Source organism: Typopeltis vanoorti, chromosome 8, assembly GCF_054136105.1.
Source record: "Typopeltis vanoorti isolate ZY-2024b chromosome 8, IOZ_Tvanoo_1.0, whole genome shotgun sequence".
In the NCBI taxonomy this organism is placed as follows: domain Eukaryota; kingdom Metazoa; phylum Arthropoda; class Arachnida; order Uropygi; family Thelyphonidae; genus Typopeltis; species Typopeltis vanoorti.
In genome coordinates, this window is record NC_143556.1 from 94,498,155 (window position 1) to 94,523,408 (window position 25,254).

The following is a 25,254-nucleotide window of genomic DNA, read 5'->3' on the forward strand; positions in this document are numbered from 1 at the left end:
CAAAGTATTGCAAGTTGCATTAATTAAGCACAGGAAGTGGAAGTTCATTCTGTCTCTCTTCATCATGTCATTGTGGGCCCGAAGTTGTGACACATGATAGTTTTCTTGGAGTCAAAGTTGCATTGTTCAGCAAGTCTGCAAAAGTCATCATTTAGCACTGGAAATTTAGAATGGTGGCATCATTGAACTTTTTATCATGTCCTGAACAAATGAAGCATTGAAGTCATGAAGCTTGCTAATGTTCCTACCATCATTTGTGGTATGCATGTTAGCTTCGAGATGCTGTTTGCTTTGAGCTCTTTTTCGGTTGTGTGAGTTTTCCAGGAGAAGGTTTTGTCAAGCATAAGGTGTTCTTCCAGGCCATCCATGTGCTTGCCAGGTTTAGAAACTGTTTAACGGTGGGGGAGACGCAGAGGACAGAAAAATGGCTGGCTGTGGTTGCTTTAGGGGTTTGAGTACTGATTTGTCAATTTCGGCACAATAGGCATGAATCCACTGCCAACAAAAATCGCAAATGAATCTCTTTTTCTTTCTAATGTCAAATTTTCCACTTTAGTATTTCCAAGCTTTAAGAGTTTTGTCTGCAGTAGTGAGACTCAAAGCGCTTTGTCATCACTCTGTTTTCATTGGCATCAACTTTGTTCATGCTGCAGGCATGGCTATGGCTGGTATTAAAGTATGGGAAAAAATTGTTTTTGAAATGCTTACAATATTTACAGTTGGTTTAGCAACCTTCGGTCCCTCGAGAACTATTGCTGTACTTTCTTTTGCAGCAGAAGGTTAAGTGAAATCACTTTTAAAATGTTATACTAACAGAGCCAAATTTCCAAGTGACACAATCCAAAGTGCCACCTATCAGTAATGCGAAACTGTTGCTGAACTGTTTATTGTAAGTAATAATTTAATTGGTGAACACAAATTGTTCACCAACCAACCATTACTCCGGATAGTCATCATCATTCTCCCAACATCCTGGGCTTTTTTTTTTTTTTCCTTAACCACATCTCCCCTTCTCTTGGCAAGTCTATTCATCCTTTCAGTCAGTCTTGGCCTTATATCCAGTGTTACTAACTGTGCCAATTGGGATGACCTTCAGGTTACTATGCCTCATTTCCATGGTCTGCTTATTGTTTCTGCTCTTCTGAGCAGAAGCACTAAGTAGACTATGGAAATGTATCTGCAGTTATTTTTTTACTGGGATGAGTGCTTTATTCTCCACTCCACTCAGAACCCTTGACCCTTATCCAAGTCCTGCCCTTCAACAAATGTGCCAAAGCACTCCAAGCCTTAGCATTCAGCATATGTCCAGTGGCTCAAGTCAAAAACTCTAGCTCTCTCATTCAGCCTCTACTACAGCCTATATATATATATATATATATATATATATATTAAAAAATCATCAAATTCAAAGCAGACTTTGTAAGTGCTAAATGCACTAAGCTTGCCTCCTGCTCAATAGCCTTGATGCTATCTAGTCTCTTGGCTCTGAATCATCATATTCCTCCAATTGTACTAAAAGCTTGTACACCAGATCTAATGCTGATCTTGTGTTACCTGTACAAAATGTTATACTCACCTGGAATTTATTCAAGCTTGGAAGCAAGATTTTATCCAGCCTGTTCCCAAGAAAGGACATAAAAGTCAACCATCCAAGTATCTACTTATTACTCTTCCTTCATCTACTCTTAAAAATAAAGGAAAATCTCGTCAAATGCAATTGCATTATACTTGGAGTTTTACCAGTTACTTAGTGATCACCAATATGGATTCCATCATTCTTTCTCCTAGCTGATCTTGCATCACATGCCATGGAAAAGTTGGAGAAACTCAAGTTATCACACTTGATATTTCTTTGGCATTTGATTAAGTATGGCTTTGTGATCTTACTAAACTACCATCTTATGGTTTTCATCCACTTGGTGAGTGGCTTGCCAGCTTCCTCTTTTGTCATTCATTGTGAGTCATGGCAGGCGATTTCTTCAGTCAGTGCTGGAGTATTTGTGCCTCTGCTTTCACCTGTACTCATCCTGTACATTAATGATCTCTCTCTCTCTGATATCCATTTCTATTCATGTCTTCAGTGATGACACTATTCTCCTTCCATTCCTCTTTTTCATTTACAAAATACATTTTCTGTTATATGTTAAAAAGAATAATAGTTATATTAACAATAGTTAGATTTTGATTTTAGTAATTTCCTGAAATGTGAGGTGTGCTATATGTATTCATTAGATTATGTCGATCAATTATGGATTTTTGAGGTGGATGGAAGGAGGGTGTGTGCAAAGTGTGATTTCGATGAGCAGTGACATATCAGTAAATGAAGGTGATAGTAATGAGAATGCAATGAGAAGAATGAGTGCTTATCTCATAGCATAGAAAGTGTAAGAGAGCAGTGAATGAATAGTAAGAAAGTTTTGAATAGCGAACAATTGATTTGCCGAATGAATCAATCATTGGTAGGAAGAATGACAAAAGTGATACAAATGTAGCAAAAGTCGAGAGTAAATGACATGGCACATTGTAGTAAGACAGAGGAAGATGCAAAACATGGTGGAATGGTAGTAAAATTAATGAGGAATGGTAAAGAAGATAGCACAAAAGATATAAACATAAGTGAGTATATTACGAAAGAATTATTAAGATTGAGGAATGAATTAGGACAATTAGAGAAGAGATCGGTAGTTGGAGGTGTTAGAAGGAATGTGGCAAGTGAGTTAGAGATGAATTATTGCAGTGGAACTGTTGAAAGTAGTATAGTGATGTATGGGGATTCTGTAGTGAATGATGTGAAAATGGAAAACATGTATCAAAAGTATGTCTCAGGGGGGAGCAACAATAGGAAGAGTGACTGAGGCTGTAGAGCAGAAAGGAAATGCAGAGGAGTTGACTTGTGAAGCAGTGTGAATGGGGGTAGCATGTGATTTTGAGAGTGTTGCTGGAAACAGAGCGGTGAAAGAGTGTGAGTGGTAGAATTACATGTTACCAAGGTATGATAATGAAGAGCTGAGGAGAAGAGTAATGATCACAAATAGTATGATAAATAAATGAACAGGAGGAGAGGACTTGAGTTTGTTGATGTGGGATAAATTTGAAGGTAGGAGAGAGAGCTGTTTGATACAGATGATCCACATTTGAGTGAGAACCTGAATAGATTGTTGATAAGAGGAGGTGTGCTTATAGCCAATCAGGGAAACAGAAATTGGATGGTGGTAAGATGCCAAAATTGTGAGATAAGGGACAAAGGAAGACAAAATAAAGAATCAGGGATGGCCTCAGTGGGATCAGTAGAGTCAAATTACTGGAATGATGGGATAAGGAATTGTGGAAAGGGAAGGAAAGCTACCATGCTTATACACCAATGCAAGTAGTATTAGGAATAAGATTCCAGAGTTTGTGACCTTGATACAGTTAAGTCAGCCCATGTGTCATTGGTGTAAGGCATGGTTAACAGAGGATGATGTGCTTATGGGAAGCGAATGTGATGGCTATAGAATTTTTTGAAAAGATAAGAGCAGGTGGTGTGTTAATGAAGGCTTCAGAACAGTTAAGTCCTCTCAAGGTGGAACTTGAAGAAAGCAAAAATGATAGTGGCATTTTGAAGTCATTTGGTGTGAAGTTGAGGTTAGTACATATTTTAGATATTTAATGGGATGTTGCTACAGACCTGGGAATGTAGGGAGAGATGATTCTGAAATGTTCAGACAGATGAGACAGCTGAGCAACAGGATGGTTGTAATAATGGGAGACTTTATTATGGAAGCAGGAAATATCATGTATGAGTAAGGAGATCAAGTTTCTTGAGCTACTCAGAGACAATTATCTTATGCAACATGTGGGATTTGAGTGTTAGATTTAATAATATCTCATAAGTCATGGTAGAAGATGTCACCACGATGCCACCAGTTGGAGAAAGTGATTGTGGTTTTGACATGGGTAGTGGCTAGCCAGGTATGGACTTCATGGAATAAGAAATATGTGTGGAATTATAAACCAAAGGACTATGATAAATTAAGGAAACAGATTTGTGATGTGCAGTGGCTTGATCAGCTGAAAGGGAGAGAAAGCAAAGTCCTAGAGAAATCTGGAGTTATTTTGCTAGTAGAAGAAAGAGTGAATATGGAAGGCTGACTTTAGTTGCTGCAGATGGAACAAGAGTGACATCTGACGAAGATATGATAAAAATGTTAAACTATTATTTTGTTAGTGTATTTCATGTTGGGAGTCTAAGAGTAATGTTGAATGGCAATAGAAAGGAGAACAGACAACTGACAGTACAAGAATGGGAAGTGCTTAGAATTTTCAATAACCTTGATGTTGATAAGGCTGTGCGATTGGATAGGATATAACTACGCATATTAAAAGAACATGCAAAAGAGCTGGTTGCACCCTTGACTTGGTTGTTCAACAGAATTCTGGCACAGGCATGGTCCCAGAAGAGTAAAAAGAAAGAAAAAACTGGCACCATTGCATAAGGGAGAATCCAAGTCAGTAATGTCAAACTTTAAGCCAGTGTGTATATCAGGTGTAATGTTGAAGGTGTCAGGGAGGATGGTTATAGACAGAATACAAATGTGGGTTGATGAGAATGGGAGGCTTTTGAGAGAGCAGCATGGGTTTGTTAGGGGGAGGTCATGCTTTAGTAAGGCTACATTTTTGGCTATTTCATACTCCATGGAGGTGCCTGTACAATAATAATAATAATATTATTGGATGGGGGAGATGCTTATACAGTGATTTATTTGGATTTTGCTAAGGCATTTGATTGAGTACCACATGATAAACTACTGATGGGATTGGATAGTCATTTGGCTTGGTTACAAGGCTGGTTGATTAATCGGAATTAGCGAGTTGTTTATGGAGGTGCAGTGTCCCAGTAAAGGAATGTAATGAATGGGGTGCCACAGGATTCTGTTCTAGAACCACTGCTGTTTAACTTATATATCAATGACATAGTTCATGGTGTGAAAAGAGATATTCAGTTTTTGCTGATGATGCTAAATTAGAAACAGTAATGTCATGAAATTCTGATGTGTTGTTGTCAAAGAGGATTTGTATAGGCATTGTGCTGAAAAATGGAGATGTCATTTCATTGTTGCTCAGTGTAAATTTATGCACTTTGCCCAGAGAAGATAGTATGAGATTTATCAGATTGAAGGAACTTTGTTTCAGGATGTGTGTGTGGGGGGGGGGGGGGGAAGCAAGGGATCTGGGTATCTTGGTGGATAGAGAACTAGAGTTTAGGGGACACATCGCAAAAGTTTTAAAGATCACCCAAAGGATCGCTGCTATAATGCAAAGGATGCTGACATGTAAGGATAAGGAGGTGTTAGTTCCATTCTATAAGGTGCTAATTAGGCCTAATTTGGATTTCTGTGCACAGATCTGATCACCTGACTATATTGGTGATAGGGAAACACTGGAGAGAGAGAGAGAGAGAGAGTGCAGAGGCGAATAACCAAGATTGTCTCAGCATCCTGGAGTTTTGAGTATGATGACAGATTGAAGGGAGTCTTCAGAGTTTGGCAGATGGGGAGGTGGGGGGGGGGGGATGATATGCTTGAGATGTATAAACTGGTGAGCTTATCAAATAGATATAGCAGAAATCATTGCATAGGATAATGGGTGATGTAAGAAGTCATCTCTGGAGGTTATACAAGGATCATGTGAGAAAAGAGGTGAAAAAGAAATTTTATGGTTGGTGGGTGGGGATTAAATGGAATGCATTACTGGAATGGATGGTGAATGCTCCAACACTGAATGTGTTCAAAGCAAGGTATGATAATTATGGTCTGTGCGTATTTGACCTCTGTAATGAGTCTTTGGACTCCATGGAAGCTTAGAAGTAATACTAATACTCTTAATATTTAATATAACTCTTGTTTCCCTTGCATGCTTTAACTCTGTACCTTTTGTTTTCAACTGTGTTTCAAGTTAACATCTCGCCCTACCTTATATTGTTTGGGTGATTTGGGCTTCATAATCTTCTGTAATCTATACCTTAAGAATGGATGTCATTGCCATTCTCAGGTGGGATGAGGATGACCACCTGGTGAACTGTAATGCCATCAAAATGCAGTCCTGTCTCATTTTTCAGAAGAAAGAACTATGCTTCACTCTCCCTTGCTTTTGACAGCATTTCTACTTGTCAACCAGGATCAGTTTTTCCCTTTGGTTGACTTCCACATCTGGCATATCCTAGCACAAACACATCCATAGTCTCTTCAGCCTCCAAAAAGTTTATTTTTATTTTTTCCTCTTTTTTCATTCTAAACAATATAGCTCTTCTGCTCAACCTTACAGTGTTATTTGTATATGAGCTGGCACACCTAAATCTCCTTCAGAATTCTTGTGGATATTCAAAAAAGAGGTTTCTTAATAGATGATCCCTCTCTCTCACTGACTTCCTTCAGTCGATTTCCTGTAGACACTTCTCCACTGAACTGACTACTATCATTCCTCCACTTTCCTCTAATCATGTTTGAACATGAGCAGTAGCTAGTCAACACCCATATGCAATTCAGCTCTGAACCTATCAAAACAACTTATCCTCTTTCTTCATTCTATGTACCTCTGTTCTTCTGAACAGTCTTCCCCATACTGTGTTCCCAATGATTACAATCTCACCTTCAAGAAATACAACTAATTCCTCTCTTCTCTCTAACCACTCCACACGCAGTACATTGATGGCATAAGTCTTGAGACCTCTTGTGAGTGCTATGTGTGGGACTGATGTGAAACAAAATTTTAAGAAATAGATGCTTTACATTACTTCTCATTCTTTGACTATCCACTTTATTTTGTCATCAGAGAAAAAAAAAATGTATCTATTGTATTGTAAATATTTTGATCAGTGCATTCTCAATAGAGAATGCAGTTGATGTTTATCACATTCCTGCCTGTTTTCATACATTTTGCCTTTTCATCTCCTGATTTCTGTGATCAGAAATTTTGAATTTATTTAGGAGCATAACATCTGTATAAAAGCCGAGTTGATTATCTCGTTTTCATATCATGCTAACATCTTGTCTTGCACTTGAATTTGCATGATATACTCTTTTTCCTGTATCTCCTTTGATTCTAACTGCTGACTTACAACTTAACTTTAAACTGTATGTTGCTCTCATATAATTGGAGATTTATATTTTAAACAGCTTATCTCTTGACATCCATATCATTGCCATTTGCAGATATACAAAACATAAATACTGGTTCTTGCTAGATTCACGTTTCATGAGACAGGATTTTCATGCTTTTTTTTTTTTTTTTTTCATGAAAATTCTATGTTATAATAGTAGTCGAATTGTATAAATCTTATGTGGGACACTCAATAGCAAAATTCATTCAATTTTTAATTTTATTTCCATTTTTGTAGTGCTGTGACAGCAATATTCCAGTCTTCTAGAATTTAACCTTCTGAATTGTTCATATAGCCACTGCAAAACTTTTATTCGTCCATATTTGAGATTTCTGTTTTCAGTTCTCATAACTGAGTGAGTAGTTTTTAGTTGCCCATATTTCAGGTTTCTGGTGGTTTTGTTTTTCTACTCAAGTGTTAATAATATACTCCTGATTGCATTTCTTCTGAATATTTTCTGTCACTGCAAATCTTATTTAAGTATCTTTCCAAAGTAATTACTCCAAACTCTCCGAATATCGTTACCTTTAGTTTTTATGTCGCCATTATCTGATTTCTTTTTTCATTACTCTTTCCTGCATTTCTAAGTTTTTTTCAGTAGTCTCCAAAACAATTTCCTCTTTCATGATATTTACCTTTTATATTCTTAAAATATAAAAGGTAAATATCATGAAACTTTCCATAACTTCTCATAACTTTTCAGCTACTTTTACACTTGGTTTTCTTAAATATTTTTCTCCATATCCTTTAAAGATATGTGCTGCCTTACTCATTATGAATTTTGATGTGATTTATTATTTTCAAATACTTTCTCTATAACTTTTTCAGTGTACCATGAAGTGAAAATTTTTCATTCTTGCAGAGATCTTCATCATGTCCCACCCCATCCCTCACCCTCAGTTGAATCAGTCAGCATTTCTTCTTATTTTTCTGCTAAGATTCATGATTTGATTCTTGTTTTCATATTTTTCTCTAATAAGATTTGAATCTATATTTCATCTCTCAAAACTGCTTTAACTGTGATTCTTTTTAAAACTCATTTTAATTTTGCTCAAAACTAATGATGATTTTCTGATTCAAATCTAGCATATCTTTTGTATAAAACTAACAAGAAGGTATCGCCATATCTCTTGTATGTGTTTTCTCCACATGAATTCATGCTTATTTTTACGTTGAAACATGGTGTTAATATTGATTATTCCATATCCTGAAATCCGTCAGTGCTTATCATTATTTGTTTTTTTCCAAATTTTCTCAAAATATTTCTATAGACATATTCCTGGGATTTATTGATTCAGTCATTTTCCAGGTTGTCCAACAAAAAAATTAGCTTTTTTTTAAAACAGCTTCTCTTGAAAAAATGACCCTAAAACTGTATATTTCTTCTGTAATGGAACTGCAACTATGTTTACAAATGCATCTCATTGTCCAATATCTTATTCTGCACAAAACTGCTTGCTGTTCAAAAAGCTAATCATTCATCATGTTTAATATTAAATGCTAAACATCCTTTCTTTACTTGATAACTATTACACAAATATAGCATTTTTTGTTATAGTTTTAGTATTCATCTGAGTAATAGCAGGGATCTGCTGTAATGACATTGACCCTAGTTGGATAGCTTACATTTATATCCCACCTGGCACATCAAGAACCTTTATTCCTAATAAGGAATTTTCAACTGAACTGACCTCACATGGAGGACACAGATTTTCTTCCCATAATGAAAGGGAAATTGTTCAGAAGACAAGAACCTTTATTATAGATTTTCAAGTGAATATTAGTTAACTGATCTCATATGGAGGAGGCAAGTTTTCTTCCCTTAAACATGGGGTTTTCTTTCTGAAAAACAGGCAAACTGGTCAGGTAAACCGACATAATACATTGGTTCATTAGTCTTATTTGTTTCGGTGGTAATTCCAAACAGCTCTTTAAGTTTGTCTAAGTAACATCAGTTATGTTTTCTGTAATTCCACTGTTAATTTCCCTTCTTTTCCATTTATTCTTCTAATACTGATGATGCCTATCTTCAGTTCTATTCTTTATATGTTGTTAGTAGGTGACTTTTTGTTTATCATTCATTATCATTGTCAGCCATTTTCTGTTTGCTGCTGGACAGGGTTGTACTTACACTTCCAGAGGCAGGCATGGCCCAAGGCACTAGAGTGCTCTGGAATTCCTCTCATTGTCCCTAATTTTTCAGGGCCCAAGCTGGAGTCTTTTGCACCTCTGTGAATAAGTACAGCCCTGGCTGAAGATTCCCCCCCAAAGTCCTCCATTCTGTTCTATCTTGAGTTTTTCTATACTACTGAGTTTCAGCCATCTCTGGAATACCATTCAGATATCGACTTTGTCTATTTTTGGGTGTCACTTCTTGCATATGACCTACCCATTGTCATTTAGATCTTTTAATTACTATTAGAATGTGTTTCACCTTGGTACAAGCTCTGACCCAAGTATTGCATTTTCTGTCTTGATGGCAATACCAAGCAGTGATCTTTCCATTTTCTCCTGGGTAGTCCTCAATGTGGTCAATTTCAGACTCCATATTTCACTTCCATATGTCAGGAATGGAAGTATACAGTTGTTGTAAATTCAAAATGCCAAGAAATTATATTCTTGGTTTCATCCTTTATCTGGTGTGAGCAATTTCACTTAGATAACAAAGTTTGCATGTGAAGTCGATTCACGACGGGGCTACTTGTATATAGAGGCTAATGACTTCACACCAGTTGCCTTAGTATTCCATAATGCAACACACATATCCTTGCAGACATGTATAATGCTATGCATTATGGGAAGGGCCACTATCCAGACCAGTTTCCACCTTTATTGAGGTGTCATCAGTGGGAGGGAGCCAGACCCAGAAGTGATACCAAAGTTGAAGTAATGCAGAAGTCATATTTCCATATACAAATAGCTAAAAGGAAAGGTGTCACGCCTTATTACTAAAATACTCTGGATTATAGATAGATGTTGAAAGTTTTTTCACTTCTCATAATGCATAGCATTATACATGTCTTCAAGGAGATATGTGCATTGCATTATGGGATACTAAGGCAATTGATGTGAAGTCATTAGCCCCTATATACAGGTAGCCCAGTCATGAAGTGATTTCACGTGCAAACTTTGTTTGCTTACCCTTGGATAAAAGAAGAAACCAAGAATATAATTTCTTGGCATCTTGAATTTATAGTATAACCAAGTGAAAAAATTTTCAGCAAATATGCAGTTGTTGAATATTTTTCTTTTAAGGCAGATTATTATTATTATTACTAACATTTGACCTCCATAGAGTCAGAGACTCGTTGTGGGAGATACTCACTACTGCATACAATGTTCATCCAACCATGTCTTAAACTGATTCAATGTGTCCACATCCACAACACACTCAAGCAATGCATTCCACTCACCAACCACCCTCCATGCAAAGAACCTGCCTCTCACTCCCTTGCTCACACTCTCCTTATACAGTTTCCAGCAATGGCCTCTTGTTGTACTCCCCTCTCCCATTCTATGAAAAATCTCTTCCATGTCTACCTGATAACAACCCTTGACCAGCTTATATGTCTCAATCATATCCCCCCCCCCTTCCTCCTATTCACGAGGCTCTACAACTTGCATTCTCTCAATCTGTCCTCGTACTCCACATTCCAAAGACCACTGACTACCTTTGTAAATCTTCTCTGTAGCCTTTCCAACGTATCCTCGTCACCATGAAAACCCGGCGACCAAATCTGTGCGCAATAATGGAATCATAACCTCTCTATTTCTGCATATCAGTGTTCTCTGCATCATTGCCATTATTTTATGTCACAACTTGTGCAGTGTGGCCCCTGAATTTCAGGTCCTTGTCGACCATTACTCCTAGATCTCTCATCTCCTCTACTTCTGTTAAAGTTTCCCAACCAAGTGTATACTTTGCATCCCATTGTTGCTTATCAAATCTCAAACCTTACACTTGGCAACATTGAACTGACAGTTCCACTTACCTGCCCATTCATGCAATCTATTCAAGTCCTCTTGTAAGGCATTAACATCAGCCTGACTGTTCTTTGCTCTCCCCAGTTTTGCATCATCCGCAAACAGCTGGATATCACTAGTTAAACCCAACCCAATATCATTAACATACAAATTGAACAACAATGGCCTCAAAACTGACCCCTGCTGCACACCGCTGGTAACCTTTCCCTTTCGGGATACTGCACCAACATATACAACTCTGATACCTATCCAACAACCAGTCGCCGACCTGACACAGGTCTGTTATCCAATCCCATCTGTTTTAATTTATTTAAGAGCTTGTCATGTGGCAGTCTATCAAAAGCCTTTGCAAAATCCAAGTACACCACTGTATATGTATCTCCCTTGTCTAAAGTATTTGTCACCTTGTTATAGTACATAAGTAAGTTAGTGAAACATGATCTCCTCTTAACAAACCCATGCTGATAACCAAAGAGAATACTGTTGTTATCAACCTATTTCTCTATCCTACTTCCAGGACCTTCACCGCAACTTCAGATATACAGATTGGGATGTATCCTTGAGCGCTTCACGTTTTCCAAAGGCAACCCAACCAAATTGAATTCTTAGTAGAATTTCTTTTTCATAGCCTCCCTCTATTGTGATCTTTTGCTCTAAATAAATAAGCATAGGAAGTTACTGTATCAGTTTTTCCAGTGTTCATTATGTGTTGGCTTTTAGGTGTGTATTTATTATACATTATTTTTGTTTTGTCGTCTTTGTTTATATTTAATCCTTTCTTTTACTTCTTGCACGTAGTTCATTGATCATTTGTTGAAATTCGTTGAAAGAGTTTCCTAAAAGAACAATGTCAACAGCAAAACAGTGATTTAGTTCTTTGCTATTTACTATAATTCGTCTATTTTATCACTCCTGATTTTTAATAATTTCATCTGAGACTGCTGTAAATGATTTAAGTAGACTGATCTCATTGTCTAACTCTCTTTTTTATAAGAAATTTCATATTTGTTCTTGATTTTATAGAGACGATTGAATTTTTATATATTTTCACACAGACTTTTCACTGTTCATGTTAATTCCTGAATAAAAACAGCTGGAGAATGCCTAACCAGCTGGCATGATATCTGATTATGTTGTACCATCACATAAGTTAGTGGTTTAAGCCACAGAATATAGTTGTCATCTGAATCCATATTATCCTCCATCTTTAGTCATTCAGTATCTAGGTTGAAATCTAATAGCATTGAATCACAAGAAGGTGGAGATTGTATGTTGATTTGGGAGCCATAATCATTTCTTCATGTTACTTACATTCCAATTGCTTAGCTTTGTGGCTTTGATACTTATGTGACTTGTCATTTTAACCCAAAGTAAAATATTTAAAGATTTCTTGAGGAAATCCTTTGCATTCTTAATAACACAACCTACTGCCTTATGTTTTATAGCTCTCCTCTGGACTCAAAAAAGTTTCAAAGTAGTGTCAAATACCTCCCTGAAATTTTTTGATGTCCAGAGGAGAGCTCAATTGAATAATGAATTGGCATTCATTATTCCTCCACTTTCTATGGCCTGTAAAAAAACATAAACTGTTGCTGCCCTTCATCCCTCCACAGTTCCAATGAAGACTCACCAAACCTGCTTTTCCTTTTCCTCTTATATTCCATATGCCTCTGTTTTCTGAACTGGCCTTCCTCACGAAGAATCCTCCCAGTAACTGCAACATCCTGCTTTCCAAGCAATCTTAGATTCCTTTCTTCCCAGCTGTCATCTGCACTCTCCATGTGGTATTGATTCTTCTTCCACCTCTCATGAGTGAGACAGATATGCAAAAAGAGAAAACAAATAGAAAAAAGCAAGATATCAACATATTTCAAATTCACTTTAACACATTCGCTGCCAACTACGAGTATACTCGTAGTCGGTATATGAGCCCCACAAGCCAGCTACGAGTATACTCGTATGACACTTACTGCCGGCAACGAGATTACTCGTACTGACCTTGAAGATGTGAAAATGCTTGGCGTGTGAAGCTAGCAGCAAAACCGTGTATGCTCGTTAGTATATGAGTCCCACAAGCCAGCTACGAGTATACTTGTATGATGCTTGCCACTGGCAACGAGATTACCCATACTGACCTTGAAAAAGTGAAATTGCTTGGTGTACGGGAACAAATTATGCTGAAGTAACGTGGCAGTGAATGTGTTAAATTATTCAAATCCTAAGAAATTATACCAAATTATATGCTGCTGTTGTATTTTTATATTGCATTACATAAACCATTATTAATGCTGATTCATTTTATATTTTTTTGTCATAGAAATGTTCATTGTAATGCAGTGATATTTAACAAGAAATTTCCATAAATGTATTACTTATTCTTCAAATTTTCAGACATGGTTAGTAATCAAAATTACATATAGTTAATGAAACCATTGCTTACATTATAATGAGGAGAGAAGAGTGATGCATAAAAAATAGGTATCTGAGTTATGCATGCTTATCAGTTAGTTTTCAGGCCAGTTTTGTCTCTTTAAAATAATAATTTCAAGTGAGAAAGTCTTTCAAAATCTCTCTCAAAATCTTTGAGTCCACATAATTAAGCCTTCCTCTGAAAAAAGATCCAGGGGGAGGAAAAAATTGAATAGATATAAAACACACCTTTGTATGATTCTCTAATAACTTTTTTCCTTAAGTTATATGTCTTTCTGCCAAAGCCTAAGTTTGCTCATCTCTTGATGTAGTTATTACCTTTTGACTGCTATTGCAGTGATTATTTTGAAAACTCCGGTTATTAGAATACTACATCAATATTCTACTCATGCTACACATTTCAATTCCTTAGCTATACACTTGAGTTTGGCCTTCTTTGTGTAGAGACATCTTATGAAACTTATTAGCTTTTTACTCGTTCGACCCATGTTTAGCAAATGATTAATTGAAATTCACACACAAATGATTCCTCACACACGAGTCAGTCCTACAGCTACTAAAATTATGCTATTTCTATGCTCTCCTCAAAACTAATCTGAAAAATTTGGAATATTCTAATATTTTGAACCATGTTAAAAATTATTCTGATTTTGTGAATGTTTTCAAATAATAATTTTCTTATCATTTATATTACATTTTTATGTGTTTACATGGTTATATAATCTACAAAGTACGTAGATTTAGATGATGCTAATTCATATTTGATAATAATTATTTTCTATGCAATAAATTAGAATCGCAAATCATTCAACATATTTTCTTTGATTATTCAAATTTTTTGATTTGGAGATATATTAGGTTCTAAGAAGCCAAGTTACCTGGTCTCTTAGAAAATGACTGTGGCAGACCATTAAACCAACACAAAGGGAAGATGAGATAATTGTTTTATAAAAGGAAAGCTCAAAAGTTTCACACAAAAAATTAGATATATGATCCCAACATATAAGATTTTAAAAGGCAGCAGGTGATTTAAATATCATGATCACTAAAAATTAATGATCTAATTTTTACCACTATTTTCATATAAAAATTCAAGTGGTGTACCTAACATGTCTTCCAGAGTAAGCATTAATTTGTAATAGTATTTACATAAAGCACAATATGTAACATTTTGAAAACAGAGGAAATATTAACTAGTTCTTCAGTTGTTTCTAATCATTATTAATAGATTATTCATCACTGATCAGTTATAAGATGGTTCAGAGAGGTTTTAGGTTGCTACGAGAATTTTTTAATATGTTTTATTGCTGAGGTAATATGTCATAATGAGTGAATATAATGTTCACTCATTATGATAATCAGTTACTGTAATTTTCAGTTATTAGGTGGTTGTAATTGATTGAAAAGGATAATGCACTTTCCAATTAATTGAACAGCAGTATAGTATAGATGTGGATAGAAATTCAGTAATATAAAGTTGTCAGATTGCTAATAATTCAAATACCAGTTGAGAAAATATGTTTTGCTAACCTGAGTTTGTTTTTATTTTATTTAGAGTGTGTTCCACTGCTTGTTCAGATGATATCACAACCAGAGTCTAGAGCTTCACAGAATGCAAGTGCTACTGAAAATGCCATTGCAGCAGTAACAAAAATTCTTGCTTATAACAATAGTCATGTATCTGTTGATGAACTTCTTCCTGTTTGGTTAAGGTGGCTTCCTGTTTGGGAAGATGAAGATGAAGCACCACATGTATACAACTTTCTTTGCACTTTGCTGGAACAGTATGTTTCACTTATTTTATTTATAATTTTATTATTATTATTATTTACTATAACTATTAGAAAATCATTTACCTTGTGATAGCATCATCAAATTCTTGCCATGTACCCTCAAGGGGCTACAGTAGCTTATGGACTAATTGAAAGCCTCTTGCAAGGATTTATAGTTATAACCTGCTGCTGAATCCATAATACAAATTACTGTGTGTAGTAATTTGCATTAGGATCTGTGTCATTATCTCAAATTATTCTCTTTAGATATTCAGTCAGATACTGAGAATTTGCATAGTCAACATTTATTTTTATAATCAAGAGAATCCACAGTAGAGTTCATAGAAATTTTATAGTATTAGCATAAATTAGAATCTTTAATGACTTTTACAAAAAAAAAAAAAAGTGTGAATAGACTGTTCTAACTGGCCTCTTTTTTATTTACATCTCTGCAGAAGAAAATGAAACATAGGGGTAGAACTATTATATGTCATGAATGCAGGGGAGATTGCCGTTTTGAATATAATGCCAGTAATAAAATTAGAGACCTACCACATTAGTACCATGGATGGGTAAAGGATTGCATATCTGGAAAATCCCGCTTTAATGGCAAGAACAGTTTTTTCTTTTCCTTCAAGCTGTCTTAGCCATCTAATGAGCAAGGCAGTAGTATCACACTGGGTGATGAATGATTTACTACTCTTTAATCTTTAACTATTGTCAAATCATTTAAAAGGTAAATGATTTTCTAATTTCCTAACTTGCAAGGACTATGACGATCTGCTGCTGAATCCATGAAACATAATGCTGTCATATAAATTGCATGACATGTACTAGATACAACAAAGCTTTCGCAGACTCCAAATAACAGAAATATATTCATAGTAAATGACTTATGAAATAAATAGCATTTGTAAAAGAAAGTAAGCATTCCAAAGTTGGAATACCAAAAACTTCTCACATTTCCCATGTTCTAGCATAGACATCTAGGACCTGCCCAGCCTTATTAAAATACAGTAATCTATAGTTTATCTGGCCCTTCAATCATCAGAATTTGCAATCAGATAATTGAAGTACAGTTACATGGTACTCTACCAGAAGTTGGATAATTGCAGGGTCATCGTTTTGAAGGTTGGATAAATGGTAGATTACTGTATTATAATTCCAAATTACCCAACCTCTGAGAAACTGTTTACATATAAGCAGAATAATAATGCATGTATGCTTCTGTGTCAGCTACATATAAGTATGTAATTGACACACTGGTGTATTTGCATTTCAGTATGTGAATATACTACATCTGGACTGCATGTGTTAGGACTTTGGGAAGATAGCTTGTTTCTGCTGTGATATTTATATATATATATATATATATATACAGATTTGTTTAGTCAACGTTGTCTGTGACAAAACAGTAGTAATAAAACAAGAATATAACAAATTCTTCTTTATTAAAAAATGGTTGTTTACATTATTACTGACTTCCTGTATTATACTTTACAAGAAATTATATTCTTGTTTTAATCTTTTACCAATGCATAAGCAAACAGTGTTCATGTGAAGTGTCTTCATGACTAGTTATATATAGAAGCTGTTGGCTTCACATCAGTTGCCTCAGTATCCATAATGCAAACATTAGGAGATGGTTTGATATTTATTGAAGTCTTATTAGTAAATGTCATACCCATGAAGATATAGAGATTAAATCAATGCAGAAGTCATATATTTTCTGGGTAGTGGCCCTTTCCCTAATGTTTTGCATTATGGGATATTGAAGTAATTATTTAAATTAAGGGGGATATTAAATCCCACATTGTTTCAAAACTGAATAAGAAGCCTACTCACTGATGAGACCTCAATAAAGGTCGAAACTGGTCTGGGTAGTGACCTCCCACCATAATGTATAACATCATACATCTCCTAGGAGATGTGTTTTACATTATGGGAAATACTAAGAATAGTGATCAGAGCTTTACCCACTTTTGCTACGAGTTGCCCTAGTTTGTACTATGTGCTTTAGCTTACGCTAGTAGTCGCTGATACTTTTATAGTTTACTATATTCGGCATGAAACTCTTTGATTCAGATCTTTGAGTTTCTTATTCGGTTTTGAAACAATGTGGAATTTAATATCCCCTTAATTTAAATAATGTTACATCACCAAAATGAAGCCTATCGACTCTTTATATTTAAGTAATTGAAGTAGTTGGTGTGGAGCAAACAGCCTCTATATACAAGTAGACTGGTCTTGGATGAAGGATTAAAACAAGAATATAATTTCTTGTCAAGTATAATATTCTTATACTACTAACTTCCGGTTGATAAATTTCTTCCAAATTAGTTTGTTATTTGTCAGGATTTCGATACTAGTAGTCATTGCATAGTTCCTTGCATGTTCTGTAATGTCTTGCATCCATTAATGAACAATCAAGTATATATTTCTCTCTCTCTCTCTCTCTTTCACATTTATTTAAAAAATTAATTAATTAAATAGAAGTAAATAGTCTATTGGATAACAAGATGGTAATAATAATAGTGGAATTTGGATTTCTGTTCAGGATATGGAGTAGCCATTACTAATACAAGTTCTAACATAAAGATGAGCACAAATTTGCATTAAAGAACACAAAAGAATTAAGAAAAGCTTGTGACAATGAAATGCCACTATTGTTGATAGTAATTCCTTCATGCTGGTTCAGGAAACAAGTATGCAAGAGTTCTGAAATAGAAAGTAATCATCATTTAGATTTAAGCATAAAAGAAAAATATGTACAAAAATTAAAAAAAAAAATCAAAGTCAAGGAGCTTTCAGAGGTGACTGTAAATTCAAATATTTAAAAACAGAATGACAGAGTTTGAAATAAGACTCATTGGCAGACTGATTCAGCCAGAGGCGCACTGGTAATTTGTTTTCAGGGGATAGAGAACAGCCCATCCTCATAGTGGACTTGGAAAAAAAAGTTAAAAAAAGACAGCTCTGGAAGTGAAATGCAAGTAAACCAGCAAGAGTCATCAGGGAATGCAGAGTAAAATTTCAGAAAACTTAACTGTGCATTCAAGTAGTAAAAACATTGAGAATAAATATAATTCTGGATGTCAGGAGTAGTTACTCTGAAAGATTGTTAAATGAAACAGAGTAACAGAACAATGGTAGAAAATATTTAAGAGAAATGTAATCAGGAGTATATATATCACTACTAGAAACCTGAAAAGTGGAAAGTCAGCCGAAGTAGATAATATTCAACCAGAAATACTTAAATAAGGATGTATAAAAGCTTTCAGTGGCTACACTGCATAATTCAGAATGCCTGGTCAAAAGGTGAATTCCATATGATTGGAGTAGATTTCTCATAGTACCCATCTACAAAAAGAGAGAAAAAACATTAGAACAAACGATGATGGATATATGAAATTGCTCATGTGGGTAATATAATGGTAGCTGATGGTTAGATACCAAACCATAGCTAGTATATGGAGAAAGCAGGTAATTAGCAGCGTGCCACAAGGCTCTGTGTTTGGATCACTACTATTTAATTGGTATATAAATGATGAAATGAATTATTCATTTGTTTGATGATGATGCAAAATTGGTTAGTGCAATAGAGAGCTTGCAGAGTAATTTAAATAGGCTGCCAATATTATCATCATGTAGGTATCGCCATGGAGTCTGAAAACTAATCACAGGGGATCAATTATTCACACAGTACCTATCATACTTCTTACTTGTTCACTGACAAAGCACTCACAGCCACCTCTGGAAATCAAGTAAGAATGTTGTTAGCAAGAACTAGATTTTTCACTTGGTGAATGAGTGGAATGAATTGCCAAGGTCTGTTGAGTCTGTGAGTTCAAGGAGAGGTATAATACATACTTTCATTTCGTTTCGTAATCCTCCCTCTTACCTTTTACAGTGTCGAGGTTTTTTCCAACTATTAACCGCAGTCATATCTCGAGGATAAAGTAATTAGCCCTATGCCTCCTGGTGTGTTCTATGTCTGTAGATGTGTGTGTGTTCATGAGGCCAGTTTGCCTTTTCTGGGGGACAAAAAACCCCTACCTCCATATGAGACTGGCTAAGTCATTTTTAGTTGAAAGAGACCAGGTAAAGGTTCCTCACATCACTGACAGGAATCGAACCCAGGTTTTTATTATTATTATTATTATTATATTATTATTATTATTATTGTTCCGGGAAACTCCAAGGAGTCGACAGACTCATCGAGGGAGGCCCTAACATCATGTCAAGAACAACTATTCAACATTCACACAGTATCTATCATACCTTGCCTTGAACTAATTCACAGTCGTAGCACCCACAACAGACACTGGAAGCTTATTCCACTCATTTACCACTCTCCAAGTAAAGAACCTAGCTCTAACACCCTTGTCAACCACGCTCTTGCCAGCTTCCATGCATGGCCCCTAGTCCTCCCATCACCAGTTCATATTTTCAAAAATATCTTCTGGATCAATCTTATAAAAACCCTTCAGTAATTTGAATGTCTCAATCATATCACCCCTCCTTCTCCTATCGTCCAATTTCTGCAACCCACAAATCTTCAACCTATTCTCATAAGGTTCATTCCACAGACCTGCTATCATCTTGGTCACTCGTCTCTGGACCCTCTCCACTTTCTCCCCATCATGAAGAAACCCTGGTGCCCATAACTGGGCACAGAAGTCCAGATGGGGTCTTATCAAGGCTCGATACAGAGGAACAACAACTTGTTCGTCTCTGCATGTTAAAGTATTTTTCAGAAGCCAAGTGATTTGGTGAGCTGTTTTAGTTACTTTTGCAATGTGCCCCCTAAACTTCAACTCCCTATCCACCAACACTCCCAAATCCCTGGCCTCATCAATCTCCTGGAGTATGGTTCCACCAATGCGATATACTGCTGCTATTCTTTTCACCCCAAAGTGCATAACCTTACACTTTGCCACATTAAATTGATATCCATTTTTCCTAGCCCAGTCCTCCAAACTATCCAAATCATCCTGTAAAATTATGACATCCTGTGCACTCACAATTGCTCTACCCAACTTTGCATCATCAGCAAACAAGTGAACACTTCCTCTCAGATCCTTTCCAATATCATTGATGAACAAATTGAAAAGCAGTGGTCCAAGAACAGAGCCCTGTGGCACTCCACTAGTCACAAGACGTCTTTTAGACTCCACTCCTGAATAAACCACTCTTTGATATCTCTCCTTCAACCACCCTCCTATCCATCTCACCAACCCTATATCTATACCCATCTGCTCCAGTTTACTGATTAGGGTTCCATGTGGTATCCTATCAAAGGCCTTGGCAAGGTCCAGTAGTATCACTGTAAACCCATTACCCCTATCCAGTTCAGCCGTCACTGTGTTATAAAACGTGAGCAAGTTACTGAGGCATGATCTACCCTTCACAAAACCATGTTGTCCCCCATACAATATCCCATTTTCATCTATCCAATCCTGTATTCTTTTCTTGACTAATTTCTCTAAGACCTTGACAATGATTCCTGATATGCTAATCGGTCGGTAATTTACAACAGCAGTCTTGGAACCACCTTTATGCAGTGGAACTATTTTCCCCTCTTTCCACCCGCTCGGGACTAACCCAGACCCGAGACTCAAATTAAACAAAATGGTCAAGGGTACTGACAATTCTTTAGCTGCTTCTCGTACAACACGAGCTGTATACCATCCAATCCCACAGATGTATTGACATTGAGGTTATGCAATAGACTACTCATCTCCACTTCATTAACCACAATTCCCGTATAATCTACTGGTTTATTCGTTTCTGCAATGTCACCACCTGGATGATATACTCTTGCAAAGTGCTCACTCAGTAACTCAACTATCTCAACTGATTCAGTTACCTCCAAACCATCGGCATTCTTTAAAATCAATCTGCCATGTACATTTTTACTTTTACTTGCTACATATCTAAAAAACTGTTTGGGATTCTCTTTAGTCTGCATGGCCAATGTTCTTTCGTAATCCTTTTTTGCTTTTCTTACCACACTCGTCACCCTTCTGGCCTGCGCTTTATACCGTTCATGTGCCTGCCAGTCACCCTTCTCCTTAAATTCCCTCCATAGTTGTTTCTTTTTTTGCAGCTCAAGCTTAATGGTGTTATTCATCCATTTTACCCCTACTTGATTTATTATTCGGACTCTAGGTATACAGTCAGCCATTGCTTCATGCAAGCACTTCTTAACTACCTCCAATGCACTATCAACTTCTAGTCCTTGCAGTTGTACATGCCATGGCACTGAACCAATCAAACTCCTAAGCTTGTCCTACTTTCCAGCCCGATAATTCCACATGTACCCTGTCTTAATTGAAAATTCTACACCTTTAGCCACCTCCCAAGTTAAGACCCTATGATCACTCTCACCGATTGGTGGCAATGTGGTCATATTTGTTACAGCCAAATCCTCAGATGTAATTACTAGGCCAAGCACTCTCTGACCCCTAGTATTTTCCATTACATGCTGTCGCAGATAGTTATCCCTTAATAACCGCATAAAATCCAGTTCCTTCCTTCCGTGTGTCCTCTCCTCACTCCAATCAATGCGACCATAGTTGAAATCTCCCATAATAATCGCCCTTCTTCCACCCATTTCTTCTATTTGCTTGTGCATACTGTCACCACCATCTTTTCCATCACCTGGTCTATAGCAGCACCCAGTTGTATATTTAGTTCTGCTAGCCACAATCTCACACCAAATGGCCTCAAATGTGCTCTTTTCTCTATCCTGCAATTCAACTTCTATTCTCCTTGGCTGGAGCTCATCAGCTATCATCAACAATACTCCTCCCCCCATTTTATTCAATCCCACTAGTTACATCATCTACATTCAGCCATGTTTCACTAATACCTATAACCTGTGGTCTGGAAGTGCCAACCATGGCCAAAATCTCTTCCTTCTTGTTCCTAATACTCCTAGTATTAGTGTACATGAATTTAAGACCCCCATTAGCCCCAACCCTACCTTGATGCCTTATATTAACTATCCCACTCCGATTTGTTGTCCTTATTTGCTCTGGCATATTATATTCATTCTTACATTCAACTGCCTCCATAAGGACTGTATATCTACACCTCCCCCCCCTTAACAAATCTAGTTTCCCTGAATTTGCACATCCACTGCATTCAGCAACACTTTCTCAAGTCTTCTTACACCGTAACCATTCAAATGCAAGCCATCCATCTTATATAGATCCTTTCGCCCATCAAACTCACTCCACACATCCACAAATTCCACACCACTCGTCATACATAACCCACGCATAAAGTCATTCGCAATTATGGCCCTCCTTTTAAACATTTCACTGTCATACCGTGGCAAAAGACTAATCATTCTAACTCTCTCACTCTTTTCTTTTGCTACCTCAAACAATTCATTCAGGTCTTCTATCATTTCCATTTTATCTCCTTTCAAATCATTTGTACCTGCCACCACAATCATTTCTTTCACCCTTTCCTTTTGCTCTCTAATAGACTCAGTTACGTCCTTTATGGTCGCACCAGGTTGGTACGATTTTGTCAAATCCTCTACTAACACACCTCGTACTAACGAGTCTCCATACAGCACTCTATTCTTCATTTTGTTCATGTTCACATTCATACATCTATTTTTCCTGTCATACCTTTTATTATTGGTTGGTTCATTCAGTCTACTTTTGTTCATGCACTCTAGTTGCTGTTTTGCTCTTTCTATCGCACTATTCAACAACGCGATCTCACTCATTGCATCTATTTCATCTTTTTTATTCTCTGAGAAACCATTTATACTATCATTCACACTTTCTACATTCACACTCTCACAATTTTCATGTACAACCTTGCCGTTTCTTGTCATATCCCTATTTCCTTCATTCTGAAGGTTGACAAAAATATCACACTCACGATCCGAAATACACTTCAATTCCTCATTCTCCCTACATTTTCTACACACATTCAATCCTTTATTATCATCTAACCACACTCCGACCGCACTCCGCAAAGTGTACATTTCACAGCTAGTACACTGACTCATTTCTTTTATACTACCATTCTTTGATAAGGATGGCGAACCTTCATTACTGGCCGCCATTTTCCTTCGCACAGGTGCCATACTTATTTGCAACGTGTTTTGTCAAATTATACGTTATAACACACCAAAAACAGACGCACTAAAATACGCAGGGCAAACAAAACAAAACTACACAATATTAAGTAATTTGTATCGATAACTGAAAATGATACTTATCTTATCTGGAGCTTGCACGAACACTACACATTACGAATTCATCTAGCGGCGACTTCCCAACATAGATTATGTTATAAAACACTTTAGTACGCTAACCACGCTAATAAAGCTCCAATAATATACCAAAATTACACACTTAAGTCCATTACATTGAATCCAGAACATCAATAAATCAACAAAAATCACAAATCTCTCAGGAGCTCTCCGATAGCACGTCTGTTCACCAGCTAGCCTCGACACCAATCCAACCGTTTTTCCGACCAAAGGGCTTCGTCTATATCGGCTGAGCTACCGAGGCTCATAATACATACTGTGTTGATAATGAGTCTCTCATACCAAATCTTGTGACTCCATGGTGGGAGAAGGGGGCAGTTATTTTGGTTTATCAGAAGAAATTCGCTGTGGAAAAATGGATCTGGGGTAGTACAACATGATTTTCAAAAGCTATTTTTCGAAATTTCTTAGATTAGGTTTGCAATCTCTCTCCCCATGCTGGATCCATTCACCCATACAGTGGCAAACCAAAATACAACTCTATCAGCTTATCTCCATATGGGTTTTTGGCAAAGTCAATTACCAAAAGCCTTTAAAATGATTTATAAATAAAATTTGTAACTCTATGGAAATACCCATGCATTTAAGCTTTGTAAATCTGGAAAAGGCATGACCAGATTCATCATCATCAAATTCCTGTTATGTACTCTCAAAGGTTGTGTAGGATCTTATGATAGTACTGCATGAAAAGGTGGCACCATTACTAACTTCTGATTTAATCTGTTATCTGTCAAGACTTCAATATTATCAGGTCTTATATTTCTGTCTTTTAAAGCACTTTTTTATGGTATCAATCCATCTACATCTTGGTCTTCCCCTGGGTCTTTTTTCCTGCCAACCTGGCACAGAACACTTCTTTTATTAATCTTTCCTCACCCATTCTGTTTAAGGACCATACCACCTGAGATTAGCTCTACTAACATGTTTCTGGATGCTAACAATGTGAAGTTATTCTTAATATACTCATTTTTGATGCAATACTGCCATTGATGCCAGCTGTTCACTCTGTTTTTTCTTAGAACTCTCATATCAGAGGTCTCTAGTCTTTGATCAAGTGTTTTATTTCTAACCCAGTCTTGTATACAGCTAATTTAGTGTTTTGACTAATCTCTCTCTTATTCCATATAAGTTTATTCAGCTGACTTCCTACCACACCATACCAGCTTTACTAATTCTGTTGTATATTTTCATGTTTGATTTACCATCTTCACTAAACATAATGCCTAAATAGCTAAAATGTTTTACTTGTTCCATAGGTTTACCATTCAGGGCACAGCTAATGTTTTCAATGTTTCTGCCTATTTTCATTCTCTTTCTTTTTATTGCCGATTTTCATACCAAACCTATTATAACAGTTATTCAGTTCAAGAATCTTGCAGACTTGTACTGGATTTATTCAGAAGTATAACATCTGCATAAAGTAAAGAGCTAAGATTAACATCACCAATTTTGATATCAGATTAAATACCATTTTCTTTCATAATGTGATCCATATAGATAATGAATTACAGTAGAGATAATGTGCACCCTTGTCACACACGTGATTTTACCTCAAACCATCTTCCTGTACCTCCTTCAATTCTAACTGCTGACTTATAGCTTAAATAGAGACTATGCATTGCTTGATA

General features: G+C 36.4%; 1 protein-coding gene across 1 annotated transcript in view; it reads left to right on the forward strand.

Annotated features, from left to right (window-relative positions):
- Karybeta3 (karyopherin beta 3) overlaps positions 1-25,254 on the forward strand; it is a 348,737-nt gene that overhangs the window by 287,477 nt on the left and 36,006 nt on the right. Inside the window, exon 25 of the mRNA XM_090396827.1 lies at positions 15,108-15,336. Coding sequence (XP_090252953.1) covers positions 15,108-15,336 — 229 coding nt within the window. The remainder of the gene's footprint in view (positions 1-15,107; positions 15,337-25,254) is intronic.